The 17176-nt window shown below is 42.6% G+C and overlaps 3 protein-coding genes across 4 annotated transcripts; all 3 read right to left on the reverse strand.

Moving 5' to 3' along the window:
• Positions 1 to 472: 472 nt before the first annotated feature.
• fbxl18 (F-box and leucine-rich repeat protein 18) lies at positions 473 to 6069 on the reverse strand (the record flags this gene model as incomplete). Its single annotated transcript, XM_083909282.1, has 7 exons — positions 6004 to 6069; positions 4197 to 4394; positions 3721 to 4070; positions 3242 to 3377; positions 2062 to 3140; positions 717 to 935; positions 473 to 629 (listed from the first exon to the last, which is right to left on the reverse strand). Exons 1-7 carry the CDS (start codon positions 6055 to 6057, stop codon positions 473 to 475), a joined length of 2193 nt encoding a protein of 730 aa, XP_083765408.1. The 5' UTR covers positions 6058 to 6069.
• Positions 6070 to 6707: 638 nt separating this feature from the next.
• Positions 6708 to 8918, reverse strand: LOC310943754 (actin, cytoplasmic 2-like; the record flags this gene model as incomplete). The annotated part of the gene is made up of 6 exons (XM_083909394.1): positions 6708 to 6851; positions 6941 to 7122; positions 7362 to 7553; positions 7651 to 7897; positions 8405 to 8644; positions 8796 to 8918. 6 exons carry the CDS (start codon positions 8916 to 8918, stop codon positions 6708 to 6710), a joined length of 1128 nt encoding a protein of 375 aa, XP_083765520.1.
• A 2456-nt stretch (positions 8919 to 11374) lies between these two features.
• LOC310943752 (actin, cytoplasmic 2-like) lies at positions 11375 to 15181 on the reverse strand. Of its 2 annotated transcripts, XM_083909389.1 has the most exons (7): positions 15095 to 15181; positions 13985 to 14110; positions 13594 to 13833; positions 12831 to 13077; positions 12548 to 12739; positions 12147 to 12328; positions 11375 to 12031 (listed from the first exon to the last, which is right to left on the reverse strand). In XM_083909389.1, exons 2-7 carry the CDS (start codon positions 14105 to 14107, stop codon positions 11888 to 11890), a joined length of 1128 nt encoding a protein of 375 aa, XP_083765515.1. In that variant the 5' UTR covers positions 14108 to 14110; positions 15095 to 15181; the 3' UTR covers positions 11375 to 11887. The 2 variants fall into 2 exon arrangements, with proteins under 2 accessions (XP_083765515.1, XP_083765516.1); XM_083909390.1 differs by lacking the exons at positions 13985 to 14110; positions 15095 to 15181 and adding an exon at positions 13440 to 13486 and having other exon boundaries at positions 13594 to 13683.
• Between the last annotated feature and the right edge of the window lie 1995 nt (positions 15182 to 17176).

Consider the following 17176-nt stretch of genomic DNA (forward strand, 5'->3'; position numbering starts at 1 on the left):
ACACGGTCAAGATAAAATGTCATGTTAAAAAGATACACATTATTTTATGCATGTACTTCCTGTTTTGAAGCAAAACATTTTTATTATGTAAAATCAATTTATGAACATTAACCTAAATGAGAACAAATGAGTGACCTAAGAAGGATTCATTACTGTGTGAAGCCAGGCTACAGCACAAATAATTTGTGGTATTGATACACAGAAGAATCAACAAGATTTCAGCAAACACATTTTGACACTTATTTTTAAAATGGCAGTAATGATTGTGACAGATAAGCCAGAATGTTGGCCCTTATGTCACCAAGTATGAAATGTCATGAAACGGCTCCAGATCGACCTGTAGTTGACCCTGAGTTTTGACCCTTAAATTGCCCTTTAAAGATGATGATTACCAAGTCTTGAAAATGTAAACAAGCAATATTAACACTGTTAAGCTGTGGAGCAACAATCACAGTGAAGCTTTCTGCTGATGTCACAGTGGTGATAAATGCGGTGGTTGGGCCACGTGGCTCTGAAACAGAGTTATCCTATCAAGCAAGGTTAGTGGGATGTCTCTGATGACTGAGGGCAGGTCTTCATGTTGTAATGGATAGATGACCACACTGAGGGCAGAGCGCTCATTTGAAAATCTGACAGCAAAGAAAAAGGGAAAGGTGAAATTTAAGACAACAAAGATAAAACAGAGACAGACACACACACTTGACATGGCCACTGACCTGTCCAGCAGAGCTTTCTGCAGTGTGCGACAACCCACCAAGGTACCGCCCATGAACATGTGGCACATGACGACCTGAAGGCATCGTTCCATGAAGGTTTCCGTTGCTGATGGATCGAAGGTGCCACTGCGTGAGATAAGGCAGAGGCGCTGCAGACGGGAGCAGGAGGACAGCGCCTCAAAGAATGACGCGTTGGCATTCAGGTATGGCTGCTCTAACCTTAAAGACAAACAGACAATTCACAAAAAGTAAAAAAAAAAAAAAGACCATCACAAAATAAAATCTATTGAAACAAGATAGAAACTCCCTCCATCAAATTCAGTTTCACCAAATGGTCTATTAAGCTCCAAAAGCCACGTGACTCAGGCCCTATAAGCCACCAAGTTAGCAGGCTAAATTACTTTTTTGAGTTCACTGTGCAGTTTAAATCGACCAATATATCGCAAAACTTGACAAAGTGAATAGATCTGAGCCTTGTAATGCTCCAGTGTGCTTTTTACGAGTTTGGAAAAAGGCAGAGAGGACATTATTCCAGACCTGCAGTATCCTGACATCTTCAACTTCTTGATTTGCTTTCCTTTGTCTTATTTCAGAGAGTTAATTACAAGAGCCTATAAAAGAACAAATTAACATAATCTGGCTTTGTGAGTGCTACTGAAACATAATCTGTCATGCATTCACGATCTAAGCTTACGTAATAAAACCAACAAAAAAACGATATCAAAATACAAGTTACAATCTCGGTATACTGGCCGGGCAATAAAATTCTTATTTTCTTCAATAGCACTGTTACATAACTTTTTGCCCATTTTTGTAAGCTTACAATAAACATTCCTATGTACTTTAGGCAAGGAGCCTCCTGTACAGAAGATGCCATATTGCACTATGTTTCTAAAGCAGCATGAATGGATAAGCCAGCCAGAGTGTAAATTTTGTATTTTGAGAAGAAGCTTGCTATGCAAAGAATGACATCCACCCTGGTATGTGAAGGCCACCATAGTTCCCTGACATGCTTAGTGAAAGGGAGTTGTGAGCAGAAGTGTCCACTGTTTGTCGCAATCTGCAGTCTCACCATTAGATGTTGCTATTTCTTACACTGGATCTTAAATGCATTGTGCAAAGACACATTGAGCTATGACTCGTATAACTGCATGTTATACTGAATGTTCATAAAAATGTTTAAAACCACATTTAACTTGCTTCTTAAACTTCTTCTCATGAAGGAAAAAAAAAATCAATCTTCAACTTTCAGGAATTTAACATTATAATTATCAATATGTTGCTCAGACCTTGGACCTGATGTGATGGCAAGTGTTGATGAAAGGCACACACAACATCTTCTAACCTGAGTTCCTGCAGCTGTGTGCACTGTTTAATGGTGTCCAGCAGAGCAGGAAAGCAGTTCATGATTTTTAATGAGCCCATGTTGGCAAGGGATAAAACCTTTAAGTCTTTGCATTGCCTGGTGAGCTGTGCCAGTCCTGTCCCCCTTAAGACCCCAGGAAGCCCAGCCAGAGTAAGACGATGTAATCGAGGCAAAGCTTCGAGAGAGGCCAAATGGGCGTCACCAACTCCCCGAGCCCACGCACACATGCCACGAGGCTCCACGCTGGCACGACTGCAGGGTTCAAGCCGAGGCAGTGCAGAGACAAAACCTGGACCAATGATTTCCAAGGTCTCTAACAAAGAGCAGCTAGCTAAGAGCTGAGCAAGCCCTGAGGTGCTGTCTCCTGACAAAGACGGATCAGAACCGGGCCTATAATTCTGGAAGCCCAAACGCGGACCTTTCTTTAGCCCCAGGAACAATGGAGAGGGAGATGTATTGTTCACAGAAGTATGATGAGTGTTTAAGCCGTCTGATAGCGCACATGCCGGCAGAGTGAGGGAGCGCAAGTGTCTGAATTTGGCCAAGCTGCAACACAGGTGTGTTTCCCCACCAAGCTCAGATGAGTGTTCATGGTGATAGTGCGTGTGCATCAGGTTCAGGTGCTTAATGTTTGAACAGCTAACTGCCAAACGGCTAATCGTCCCAGGAACCAGGTGATCTTCCACACTCCTGCACTCTGAGTAAAGGACCTGGTTGATGCCACTGAGGTTCAGGCTGCTGAGCTGTGTAGCATCTCTGACGCCTCCCTCCAGCAGCGACTGAAACACCTGTGGCCACAAGGCCGGGCAGCGGCTGAAGCTCAGGTGCTTCGGACTGTTGCCTTCCAAAGCTCTCTTTAGAGACAAGGGGTCCAGCCAGGACCGAGGGAGCTGCAGGGCTTCCAGGTCGCCATGTTGACCTAAGCTCTGGGCCAGTGAGGGGCCAGCAGGCCAGTGAGCAGGGTTTGGGCCGGGAATTGAGACAAGGAAAACTCGGAGACGCTTTGGAACATGAACGCTGAAAACTGCCAGGTAGAGAAGAAGCAAGGTCTGGTTTACCTGTGGACATTTAAACATAGTTAATACATAGATACAGACTCTATGCACAGCACACAGTATATTGAAGGTGTGGCACATATTCCAAGTGCATGAATACTGGCCTCTCCTGGAGCCAGCCTTGCAGTGAACTCCTCCAGTTGCTGGTAATGTGGCACACTGCTTTGACCCACCATTAACTGACAACAAACACCGACACCCTCCCTGGTCACATCTGAGATGTCAAACTGTAGCATCAGCCTACAGCACGCACACAGAAAATACAGTTCACATTTGTAACATTGTATATATAGGACAATGATATATTGCTGTATCAGGATTTCCTCTAATTTGCATTTTGTGAAATGTCACAAAATTCATTTACCTTTCATCCACCTCTATTATTTCATCAGAAGGTTAATTTGTAACCAAATATCTCTATTAAACTAATAATATCTAATACTAATAATAAAATCATGTCAGTTTCAGTGGAACTTTGTGTTAAGTGTGACCAAATTAATGATACACGTGTCCTGATTATGTATTAAAGGTAAAAAAATTTTTAAAAAAGTCAATATAATGCCCTGTGTGAACAAATCCTTACTTGCGGAGTTGGGCACAGCATGGCACCACACCATAACTGGGTGTCAACAGTGTCTGTCTGAGCTCCGACAGGCGGCTCAGTGTACCCACAGCCTCCGAACTGAGCTGAGCAGAGTTGAAGCCTGCGGTCACATCAAAAGCAAGTGATGTGAGGAAACAAAGGGAGGAGAGGAGGCGGGACAGACGTAGGGAAGTGAGGCGACAGCCAGTGATGTCAAGGTGTGTCACCGCTGTGCAGCGAGCAACATAGTCCAAGGTGGTACCGGACAGCCAGTAGCAACCATTCAGGCTCAGAGACTGCACGTGTTTGGCTAACTGCTTCAGTATGCGCTGAACCAAAAGATCATCAGCCTGGAGGGAAAAAATACAATTAAAGGCTGTTAAAGAAGTTGTGACAATGTAAAGTTTTGACTTAAACAATCCTGAAATATGCTGAATAAATAGAAAAAAATATATGTATTATTTAAATAACTCTACCAGATACTCCTCAGACAGGCTGACATGTATGAGCAAGGTCTTGTCACGGCACAGGGTCTGTAGCTTGTGGCAGACGTTCGACACATTCAGTAGCAGGTCACTCAGTGGAACATGGCGGAGGATACACAGCAGGATCTCATCGGACAAGTCCGACATTCCCACCAAGGCCGAAGACATTGTGTCTTCACCACATACTGCCTGAGGAAAAACAGCAAACAGTGTCAGTGTCTGTGTTCGGGAACCAATCATTGGGAAGAATTACAAAACAAACGGCAAAGAAGCACATCATTTAAATGTATGATTAGATATTTCTTTAGTTCTTAATGTCCAGATCAGAGAAATTACAGAGGAGCGAGTCCATCAGACAGTGTTGCAGTCGAGACTAACAGGGCAAAGACCAAGGCTGGGGGTGAGACTACAAAGATAACAAAAACAAGTCCACAAATTATGGCCTCAAATAATCTCCAAATCTTGCTCATTAGTGTGAACATACACATCATTTATGCAGACAGTTTCAAATCTCTGGAAGCAAAGACTGCTTAAATAGAATAGTCATCTTTAGTTTTGAGGGTTTATTCTGTAGAATAGGCCCAAAACAAATGCCCCCTGTGGTTATTTTATCCATTCACTGTTTTTAACTCAAATTCACAGAAAATATTATATATTGTGAAAATTTCAGATGATTTTTGTTTGAAGTTGTTAATCCATTGGTTGCACTAATCAACAAGGAGACAAGCCTGTGCTTTTACAGGACCCATCCAGGAATTAAGGATTAATAGAGAAGATTGTTTATTAAAGACGTGCTTCTGTCCCTGGGGAAGGAACAGAAATAAAAATTGTAAAATGTCAAGTGATTTAGCCTGATGTGATGGAAACAGTTGGTGTCTTTTTGATGTCTCACTGTGCCCCATGCATGTGACGCTGAGTCAGTTACTATTATGTATAGTATTTTTTAAATCGCAAATATGGAGCACTCTTGCCTTTGCAGCAAACCGGACAGAACAAGGGCCTGCATGGAAACTCTGCATGGAGTTTGCATGTTCTCTCCATGTGTGCGTGGGTTTTCTCCAGATTCTCTGGTTTCCTCCCACAGTCCCAAAACATGCAGATCTGAGCATTAGGCAAATCTATATAGACACTCTAAATTTACCAAAGATGTGAGTGTGAAATAAATGGTTGTGTGTCACTTTGTGGCCCTGTGAATGAATGAATGAATGAATGAATGAATTAATTAATTATTTAAATAATGGTTAGACTGAAACCCTTTCAGGCTTCTGGTTAAACATCAGGATTGTATCTGAAAAGGAGCTAATCAAGAAAACCTTAAATGCCCCAACCTCTTTCCTCAAGGAACACCTAGTGTCTGTCCTGTCCCACTATTAATCAGTTCAATTAGCTTTTCAATTAGACGTTAAGGAGCGAGGAAGTGCAAAACCAACCGGCTTAAGCTCTCATTTATTCCAACCTCTATCAGTCTACTCAATTGATTTGTCTTTTCATTACTTCGATTGTGTTGAAGCACGTAAATATCAGCAAACATGTGTCTCTCCACCCATGACCACATTTGTATACATTTTAATTAATTAATAAGACCTACTGTTCATTGGCAAGTACTTTCAAAGACACATTAAACACACGTTTTTATCCCACTGTCTGTTTATGTCGACCAAACCAGTCAGAAAAAAAAGTTCACTGTCATTTCAGTGCAGTCTGGTTTAGCATCGACATTAGCTTACAGTTTAGCATCAGTTCAGCATTCCCAATAAAACAACAGTGACATGTTGTTGGTTTCTGTTGGTCCACTCACCTGTACAATCTGTCGGTCCATGATTTCTGAATGAGCCGAGACTGTCTCACTCATTATCGGCGTGATTTTAGCTGTTCATCCAGCCATGTTCCCACGAAGCTGAATGAACAGCGGTGGGCCGACCGTTGACAGCACGGACAAGGTTTGCTGCTGCACAATGGCGGAGGGTTTTCCACGGACGGACCCACTTCCTGTTGGCCGACACATCTCTTTTTCTTTTTTCTTTTCCCAGAAACTTTATTTTGAGAAGACAGATAAATCAATTCATTATTAGCTACAACATGTAATCATCCTAGTTCGTGAACATGAAACGGAAATAACAATAATAAAATTAAACACAAAGGAGCTGCTCAAAAGTACAGCTCCACCCATTCAGTGCAGCCAATGTATGTGTAAATATACACATATATATTTAACTACACATATATCTTACATGTTATACATGTTGTGTTCATTCTTGTGTAACAGAGAAAAATAATGAAATGGCAAATTAACCATCATTTTATTATATCTTAAATTTTTCCAACCCATTTTGAATTGGTCAAGATTGAAAACATTTATGTGGCAGGAAATACAAGACAACGTAGCCAGACAGGAACTTTATTGGGTTATTGTGTACAAAAAAAAGGCTTGAAAGCCCTATGCATAAACCATGCATTTGGGTTTGTAGCAGTGTGTTTTTGGCGAGGGGACTGACAGTCCGTTTAGAAGCACTTCCTGTGGACAATGCTGGGGCCAGACTCATCATACTCTTGCTTGCTGATCCACATCTGCTTGAAGGTGGTCAGGGAAGCAAGGATGGAGCCTCCAATCCATACAGAGTACTTCCTCTCTGGGGGAGCAATAATCTGCAGAAAGAAACAAAGCAGCATTAAATACACTGTAAAGTCAACTTCCTGACACGGTAGTGTTGTATGTTACCAACAAGTGATTTTACCTTGATTTTCATGGTGGTGGGAGCCAGAGCAATGATTTCCTTCTGCATACGGTCAGCAATGCCAGGGTACATGGTGGTACCTCCAGACAGCACAGTGTTGGCGTACAGGTCCTTACGGATGTCCACGTCACACTTCATGATGCTGTTGAAGGTAGTTTCATGGATACCACAAGACTCCATTCCTGTAAAGAGAAGGTGTAAATAGAAGCTTGGAGTAAATTTGATTAAGAAGCGAAGAATGAGCTCTTGAAATTAAATCACTGTGTGAGACATATGAAAGTAACTTTAAAATATATTTTGGTAAAAAACACTCATCTCTGCTGACACAATTACTATGCTAATTAAGTTCCCTTTTGTGCAATTCATAAATACCACTAAATAACACAATGTAATTAAAATGTTATTTCATGATGTTGCTTACCAAGGAAAGAAGGCTGGAGAAGGGCCTCAGGGCAACGGAACCTCTCGTTTCCAATGGTGATGACCTGTCCGTCTGGCAGCTCGTAGCTCTTCTCCAGGGATGAAGAGGAGGCAGCAGTTCCCATTTCTTGCTCAAAGTCCAGTGCAACATAACACAGCTTCTCCTTAATGTCACGCACAATCTCACGCTCGGCTGAAAGAAGAAAGGACGTTTAAATGATTTGCGTTTTCCCCCCACCGGGTTCAAAGATCAGTACTTTTTTTTTTACAAGATTGTGTGCTCCCCTCACCTGTGGTGGTGAAGCTGTAGCCCCTCTCAGTCAAGATCTTCATGAGGTAGTCTGTGAGGTCCCTGCCAGCCAGGTCCAACCTGAGGATAGCGTGGGGCAGGGCATATCCCTCATAGATGGGCACAGTGTGTGTCACACCATCACCAGAGTCCATGACAATACCAGTGGTACGACCAGAAGCGTACAGGGACAGCACAGCCTGGATGGCCACATACATGGCAGGAGTGTTGAAGGTCTCAAACATGATCTGGAAGAAAAAGGGAGACATGATATGAGTCTTTGGATCAGTGAGTAAACCTCAAACAACAAACAGATTTGTTAGTGAAGTCAGACCAAGGAGAGCACAGCAGAGTAGCAAGTTCAAACCCACTCTTATCAGAATTTTTAGTTTGGTCATTAATGTTAGTACAATAGTACAAGATGGGAATACAATGACCTGCACTACCATCATCTGTTGCATCATGCAGTCACCAGTGCAGTTAGGTGCTCGTCATTTTAACAAGTCCAATAATTATCACTTATATACATTTTTTTTAAACAGTCATGACCATGCTGCAACAAGTCATTCTCAATGCATCACAGTGCAGAGAAGAAGAGACCTGAAGCATCCACAGAGAGGAAAAGATCAGCTCAGGACAGAAGGAACCTGGAGATTAAAAGGAGCAGGAGGAAATGGATGAAGAAAGAAACTCAAGCACCATTTCCTGTAGATGGCCCTGCAGGTGAGCGGAGCAGGTTTCTTTGTAAATCTTACCTGGGTCATCTTTTCCCTGTTGGCCTTGGGGTTGAGTGGGGCCTCTGTGAGCAGGACTGGGTGCTCCTCAGGGGCAACTCTCAGCTCGTTGTAGAAGGTGTGATGCCAGATCTTCTCCATGTCGTCCCAGTTGGTGACGATACCGTGCTCAATAGGGTACTTAAGGGTCAGGATTCCCCTTTTGCTCTGTGCCTCATCACCAACGTAGCTGTCTTTCTGGCCCATGCCAATCATCACACCCTGGGAGGCAAGGAGAAGATGAATTCAAAACTGTAAATGAAGGCTGAGGCTACAGTGTGTTAGAGCTGTACATTTGAAACACATCATTTTTGACTCTGGAAATATCACAATAAAAATTCTGTCCCAACATTTGTTTGAGGAAACCACAAACCTGATGTCTGGGACGTCCAACGATGGAGGGGAACACGGCACGTGGAGCGTCATCTCCTGCAAAGCCAGCTTTGCACATACCGGAGCCGTTGTCAACAACGAGGGCGGCGATGTCTTCTTCCATTTTCTGGACAGATAGAGAGGAGGGATGTCAAAAAAGTGGAGCAAGAGGTTTAAAAGCCGAATACTTGGAATAATTTCCAGCAAGCTTGAGCACCAACTGCTTCTTCTTTTAAAAGAACAGGCTGAACACTACGAGGTGCAATACTAACTTATATCATAGTCAAAGAGGATCAATGTCATCAAAGGCTTCTTCTTTGTGACAAAGATGCCTTTCCTGTGGGCAAACATCATCTTTGTCTCTTCATTGTGTTACAGTTCTTAATATTTCCATTCATATGAAGAACTATATCTAAAATATAATAAAAAATGAATGGGTGGAGCTGTGTTTAGAAATGCTCATTAAACAAAATAAAGGTACAGCTCCACCTAATCAGTGCAGCCGATATATGTATATACATATATATTTAACACATATTTACCATGTCATATATGTTGTGTTCATTCTTGTGTAACAGAGAAAAATAATGAAATGGCGAATTAGCCACCATTTTATGATAGCTTGTAAATTGGTCAAGGTTGATACCAAGAAAAATTGGTAATGCTAATTTAGTTTTAATTGTTCACGAGGGCGCTATAACGCCTCTGAATGTAGTACGGCAGGAGTTAGAGTGGGTTTTTTTGAGGAGCGCTTGTTCTGTTTAGGGAATGTAAAGGTGACTGGAAAGTCGGGAGTTGCAGAGCAGTTCTATAAGTGAACTATATTATATTAATATTATGCTCTCAAATCTGTAGTATGCTCTTCATGCTGTAAATTCACATCACTGTGAGTGTAGTGGTATTCTAACCTTAAAAAGGCCACTTAAGAATCTGAAGTCATTTCCAGCTCGTGGTGGTGTGCAACAATGAAGTCCTCCATTTGGTTGAGTGTGACACTTTTATTAGCTTGCAAATCTTTAAAAGTCAACTACAAAAGCTGGGATCCTAAAGGCTTGAAAATGAGCTTGTGTATAAAGGACAATAAATACTAATATTGTGACACAAAACAAGACACAGTTGAAAAACTGTGCGGCTTCCCTCCTCCTCCTGAGCTGTGTCTCCTCTATCTAACCTTTGTGTGACTAATTTACCAACCCATGCTCACAGGTGTGCAAGTAACCCATAGCAACCACAGTGCCTCACCACTGACACACCCACATTCATTCATAAAAGCACACAGATCCAAATTGGCTACAACAATGAGTAAGACACTGAAAAAGAAAAGCTGCATAAAGCTTCACAAAAGAGATGCTGTCACAGTATAAAGCAGCTGATTTTATCGATAATTCATAAATCAATAGATTTGGGAACACATTTTAATTAGTGCTGACAGTTAATCAACGCGTTAACGTGAACCCATTTAAAAGGCGTGAAAAAAATTTTTTTGCGCGATTAACGCTCTTTTTGGCCGAGCAAACTTTGTCGTTTTTTTCACATGCTGTTGCCTCAACTAGTAACGTTAGAACAACTACAACAACACACCGGATCTAGATAGACCGGAAACAAAACAACAGACACGCTGCGCGAGTCCCCCAAAGAGTCGTTGGGCTCGCCTACGTAAAGAGTAAACATTCCGTTTTGAGTGGATGGCGAGCGCTGTCCACTTCTCCACTAGCTTCTTCAGCTCGGATTAGCTTGTTACGGCAACAACACATTAAACCACGGGACTTCGTCTGCGTTGAAGAGCGGCTCTTTATTCACAGAACTGCGGGGTGATACACAGCCTCTCTTATTATTGTGCGGCTCTCACAAGAGGAATAACTCAAAATATGCAGAGTGACAGATATTCATCTGCAGCTCGCTAATGTAAACACACGGAACACATTACTTCCTGCTTCGCCTACGTACCTCTCTGACGTCACATTACGCGAACGTCTCGTACCTCCTACAGCACACACATTCACAGCTACTCACACACACCAGGTTTAGCCTAAAATTAGATGTTGGCTTGAACAAATATATTATAAATAGTGTAATTTAGATACATTTCGATTAATTGCCCTACACTACAGTATATGCCAAAATATGCAAATAATGACACACAAAGCAGGCCAATCCTGCTTCTATGTTGATAAGAGTATTAAAATGAGAGAAAATAATACAATAAGAAATCAAAGGACATTTGGAATAGATAAAATGTGCAATTAATGGCGAGTTAACTATGACATTAATGCAATTAAATATTTTAATCGTTTGACAGCACTAATTTTAACGTATTTATAAAACACCCACTTGTGAATTGAATCAAGCCTTAAAATACTGCATGCATAGTTTGTTACATTACACAATTTTGTTTTGCTTTGCAGAGCCAGCGTAAATGGTTAATTATGAAATACATTTTATTTGTAATCCTGAAGCTGAATCCATGCGGGTGCTGCTGAGCCTCTCAATTTGAAGAGTGCAGCAGGTAAAATGTGAACACATTCATGTGGCAGGAAATACAAGACAAAGCAGCCAGACTGGAATCTGACATGTGCACTTTATTGGGTTGTTGTGTACAACAAAAAGGCTTGAAAGCCCTATGCACAAACCATACACCTCCATACAATATAGAAGCTTTGTTTTTTTTTTTTGCATAATGACAAACACAAACTGGACCAAGTATTGTTTAAGGCTGAAAATACAAAAAACAAAACAAGTTTCAGATTACATAATTTACATATTAAAGCAATACTACAGGTCTGTTGGGCAGTGGGCCCACCAGAGAATAAACCTTCATAGAGGCAAATAAGATGGTGAACAAAGACATCTGGAATGACCTACACAAAATGCAACATTGGACATAATGTTCCTCACACAGTCACACCGCCTGGGATGCTTCAATCTCCCAGAGTTTCTCCCCATCAGGGGGCAGAGTGCCAAAGCCATAGTGATGAGGGAAATGGAAGGTGTTGTGGGCTCAGCATACACCAGTGAGCTGGAGTAGGCATGTATGCAGAGCCAGTCGTTTGGGTTTGTAGCAGTGTGTTTTTGGGGAGGGGACTGACAGTCTGTTTAGAAGCACTTCCTGTGGACAATGCTGGGGCCAGACTCATCATACTCGTGCTTGCTGATCCACATCTGCTGGAAGGTGGAGAGGGAAGCAAGGATGGAGCCTCCAATCCATACAGAGTACTTCCTCTCTGGGGGAGCAATAATCTGCAGAAAGAAACAAAGCAGCATTGAATACACTTTAAAGTCAATTTTGATCTGTATGCATCTTGGACTCTTTAACCCCGACACGGTAGTGTTGTATGTTACCAAGTGATTTTACCTTGATTTTCATGGTGGTGGGAGCCAGAGCAGTGATTTCCTTCTGCATACGGTCAGCAATGCCAGGGTACATGGTGGTACCTCCAGACAGCACAGTGTTGGCGTACAGGTCCTTACGGATGTCCACGTCACACTTCATGATGCTGTTGAAGGTAGTTTCATGGATACCACAAGACTCCATTCCTGTAAAGAGAAGGTGTAAATACAAGTTTGAGTAAATTTGATTAAGAAGTGAAGAATGAGCTTTTGAAATTAAATCAGTGTGCGACATATGAAAGTAATATATTTTGGTAAAAAACAAAAACCTCTGTTGACACATTTACTATGCTAATTAAGTTCCCTTTAATAAAATACCACTAAACAAGTTTTGCCTTAAAAATGTTATTTCATGATGCTGCTTACCAAGGAAAGAAGGCTGGAAGAGGGCCTCAGGGCAACGGAACCTCTCGTTTCCAATGGTGATGACCTGTCCGTCGGGCAGCTCGTAGCTCTTCTCCAGGGATGAAGAGGAGGCAGCAGTTCCCATTTCTTGCTCAAAGTCCAGTGCAACATAACACAGCTTCTCCTTAATGTCACGCACAATCTCACGCTCGGCTGAAAGAAGAAAGGACGTTTAAATGATGCGTTTCCCCCCACCGGGTTTAAAGATCAGTACTTTTTTTACAAGATTGTGTGCTCCCCTCACCTGTGGTGGTGAAGCTGTAGCCCCTCTCAGTCAAGATCTTCATGAGGTAGTCTGTGAGGTCCCTTCCAGCCAGGTCCAACCTGAGGATAGCGTGGGGCAGGGCATATCCCTCATAGATGGGCACAGTGTGTGTCACACCATCACCAGAGTCCATGACAATACCAGTGGTACGACCAGAAGCGTACAGGGACAGCACAGCCTGGATGGCTACATACATGGCAGGAGTGTTGAAGGTCTCAAACATGATCTGGAAGAAAAAGGGAGACATGATATGAGTCATTGGATCAGTGAGTAAACCTCAAACAACATAAACAGATTTGTTAGTGAAGTCAGACCAAGGAGAGCACAGCAGAGTAGCAAGTTCAAACCCACTCTAATCAGAATTTTTAGTTTGGTCATTAATGTTAGTACAATAGTACAAGATGGGAATACAATGACCTGCACTACCATCATCTGTTGCATCATGCAGTCACCAGTGCAGTTAGGTGCTCGTCATTTTATCAAGTCCAATAATTATCATCATTTATATAATTTTTTTTTTTTTTAAACAGTCATGACCATGCTGCAACAAGTCATTCTCAATGCATCACAGTGCAGAGAAGAAGAGACCTGAAGCATCCACAGAGAGGAAAAGATCAGCTCAGGACAGAAGGAACCTGGAGATCAAAGGAGCAGGAGGAAATGGATGAAGAAAGAAACTCTAGTACAATTTCCTGTAGATGGCCCTGCAGGTGAGCGGAGCAGGTTTCTTTGTAAATCTTACCTGGGTCATCTTTTCCCTGTTGGCCTTGGGGTTGAGTGGGGCCTCTGTGAGCAGGACTGGGTGCTCCTCAGGGGCAACTCTCAGCTCGTTGTAGAAGGTGTGATGCCAGATCTTCTCCATGTCGTCCCAGTTGGTGACGATACCGTGCTCAATAGGGTACTTAAGGGTCAGGATTCCCCTTTTGCTCTGTGCCTCATCACCAACGTAGCTGTCTTTCTGGCCCATACCAACCATCACACCCTGGGAGGCAAGGAGAAGAGGAAATCAATACTGTAAATGAAGGCTGAGGCTACAGTGTGTTACAGCTGTACATTTGAAACGCATCATTTTTGACTCTGGAAATATCACAATAAAAATTCTGTCACAACATTTGTTTGGGGAAACTACAAACCTGATGTCTGGGACGTCCAACGATGGAGGGGAACACGGCACGTGGAGCGTCATCTCCTGCAAAGCCAGCTTTGCACATACCGGAGCCGTTGTCAACAACGAGGGCGGCGATGTCTTCTTCCATTTTCTGGACAGATAGAGAGGAGGGATGTCAAAAAAGTGGAGCAAGAGGTTTAAAAGCAAAATACTTCGAATAATTTCCAGCAAGCTTGAGCACCAACTGCTTCTTCTTTTAAAAGAACAGGCTGAACACTACGAGGTGCAATACTAACTTATATCAAAGTCAAAGAGGATCAATGTCATCAAAGGAGAAGCCTTTATGACAGGGAGGAGGAACTGCCTTCAAAGTTTTGACAATGCTGCCTTTCATGTGGGCAATCCTTGTTATTGCAGGGAATGGACGCTGGTCGTCGCAGTGGAGAAGGTTCCAGCCCAATCCCAGAGTTGGAACAAAGGCACTTTCTACCCGGGTCTGGCCATGGCCATATATGGCAAAAAGTAAGAGCGGCTTTAGAGGCGGCGGCGGCCCGGCCCGTTAGCCGTTAAAGCCCAAATGACACCGACGCCACACACACACACACACACACACACACACACACACAACCACCCGGCGGCCACTCCCAGCATCTAAACACTGACTGATCTATCCACATCCACTCTAACGTTTGTTAAATGAACTTCCTGTTCTTTGTAACACGGGAACGTTAAGTCGTGACCATCATAACATTATGCATTAGTCCAATTCTGCCTCTGTTACGACGCAGCAACATTTCAACCTTCGTCTAAACTGCCCAACATCCGCCTGTGTAGAAACCAGAAACTGCACCAAAGCATCTGCTTACATGACAGGGTGACAGCACACACTGTGCAGCATGCCATACCCGTGTCTAGTTTCATTATAAACACAAAACGGTGCCGGTTCGCTGACAGGAAGGTAACTTTTTTTTTTTTTTGGAAAGACGGTTTGAATGAATGACGCTGCGAATTCCCTGTGACTGCGTCAACTTCACACTCTTAACTTTACCACAGGGCAGAAAACACTATAAACTTTAATTAAAGCAGGCGTTTAAGTGTAAAGGTACAAAAATAAGAACCTTCGCGGTGTTCTTACCTGTGTGAGGGTGGATTAACGGAGGAGAGAAACAGCAGCGATCCGCTTGGACGTAGTGTCAGAACTTAACTGCAGTGTAGGGCCGTGGACTGCAGGGCTTTATGAGCGCTCGCGCTGCAGCCCTTCTCCATAAAAGGAGAATTTCCGCACAGCGGCGTCTGATTGGTTCCGCCGCATGAACTGGGCGTGGCTCAGGCTCACGGCGGCTCTGCGCCCTCACAAGTAGAGACAGGGGCATAGGATGAAATTAAAGCCATTTACAATCAAAAATGACCATCACGGCTCGTCTAACAGGTTGATCGGGATGTACCGTGGGAAATGTGCAAGTTTGTCTCACAGGTGGGCGATAAATCACAGTTAAACGCACATGGTCCATGAGGAAGAAGCAGATAATCAAATAATAGAAAATTCAGAACAAGGCAAGCTTATATATTAGATAAACAAACTAAAAAATTGATTCATTGGTTTACTCACGGAAGAGCCTCAGAAGGACAAATCATCAACACTGGACGTTCAGTTGGAGTTGTCACAATAGAACATACATTGATTTTCCATTGAAATCAGCAGTATATTAATGCATCCCAGTAGAACAGCACATACATGTATATTGGCCAATAATTTGCTGTACTCAATATTTTTTTATGAGATGTTTCCAGCTCTGCAGCTCACTCAATCGTCTTCTACCGCTTTATCCTACGCATGAGGGTCGCTGGTGCCAATCCCAGCTAACGTAGGGTGAAAGGTGGGGTCACCAGTGCATTACGGGGCCACATAGACTCCACTCTCACATTCACACACCTACAATCAATTTAGAGTGTCCAATTTGTCTAATCCCCAAAAATCTGCATGTTTTTGGACTGTGGGAGGAAACCGGACAACCCAGAAAAATCCCACGCACACACAGGAAGAACATGCAAACTCCACATCATCCAAATCTAATTTGTTTAATGCATTTATGGGTGAGATCACTTGACAAGTGGTATTAATAAGTGTGTCACTTGAGGAGCAGGAAAGACAAACTAATTGCCTTGTGGGTCGGAAGTGTGCCTTGAGTTTGACACATGCTACATAGCCTTCTGTTCATCCATTCATACACATTTTCAGCTCTGTCATCATGCATTCTGGGATGGGAAACAACAAGCTTGTTCTTCATACACTCACCATCCACCTTATTTGGTACACAGGACTCCTAATAAAGTGGCAGTAGTGGCTCCCATACAGTGTGGTCTCACATTCTTGAGCATTCAGAGATGGTCTGGTTACTTTCTCTCTTTTTGACCATTCTCTGTAAACCCTAGCTATAGATGTGTGCGGAAATCCTAGTAGATCAGCAGTTTCTAAAATATTGGCAGCAATATCCGTGTATCTTTTAAATCATGGCTCTCATCATTCTGATGCTCAGTTTAAACTTCAGCAGGTCGTCTTGATCATGTCTAAATGCATCAGGTTGCTGCCTTATTATTGATTAGATATTTGCATCAACAAGGATACAAACATGGGTACCTAATAAATTGGCGATTTAGTGAAGATGCCTTTGGTTAGTATGCCAGCACTTGGGGTGGTGACAGTCTCATTTACCGCTGACAGCACTGTTCACACGTCAGCTGACACATCTGCCCTTGGCATTCCACACACGCTGAGCAGAGTGAGTGTGTCGCGTGGTCAAGCTGAGATATGTTTACAGCAAACATTTGTGAGGCTGTAAATCTGTCATCGCTCATCACTTCTGATTATGTCAGAGTGAGCAGAAGGGACTGGAGAACCTGGCTTGTTCTGTTACCTGCAATAAACAGGTGTGTCATCACAAGATTACAGGTTTTTTTTTGTTTTTTTTTTAAAGAAAAGAAATAAAGAAGGCCTTTCTGAAATCATTATGCATGAATGTGACTCACATAGACATGCATGGTTTCACGCCCAGATATTGTATGTCACAATCCTTAATCCATTGGATTTGTGTCACCTGACATGTAATAAGAACATCTTTCAAAAACTAAGTTTGTTTTAAAGCTGAAGTTGGCTCACTGGGTTTCTTCTCTAAGCATAACATTCAACCACTAAAACTAATATTTCTGTTCAGAAATA

This window comes from Microchirus variegatus, assembly GCF_963457635.1.
Source record: "Microchirus variegatus genome assembly, chromosome: 23".
NCBI lineage: Eukaryota > Metazoa > Chordata > Actinopteri > Pleuronectiformes > Soleidae > Microchirus > Microchirus variegatus.

What these genes read in the sequence shown, in the direction of transcription:
- LOC310943752 (XM_083909389.1), bottom strand. Translation starts at nt 14,107, where the DNA reads ATGGAAGAAGACATCGCCGCCCTCGTTGTTGACAACGGCTCCGGTATG. An exon ending in TTGGACGTCCCAGACATCAG is followed by an intron (nt 13,834 to 13,984) that starts GTTTGTAGTTTC and finishes CTTGCCTCCCAG; the next exon opens with GGTGTGATGGTTGGTATGGG. An exon ending in CCACCACCATGAAAATCAAG is followed by an intron (nt 12,032 to 12,146) that starts GTAAAATCACTT and finishes TTCTTTCTGCAG; the next exon opens with ATTATTGCTCCCCCAGAGAG.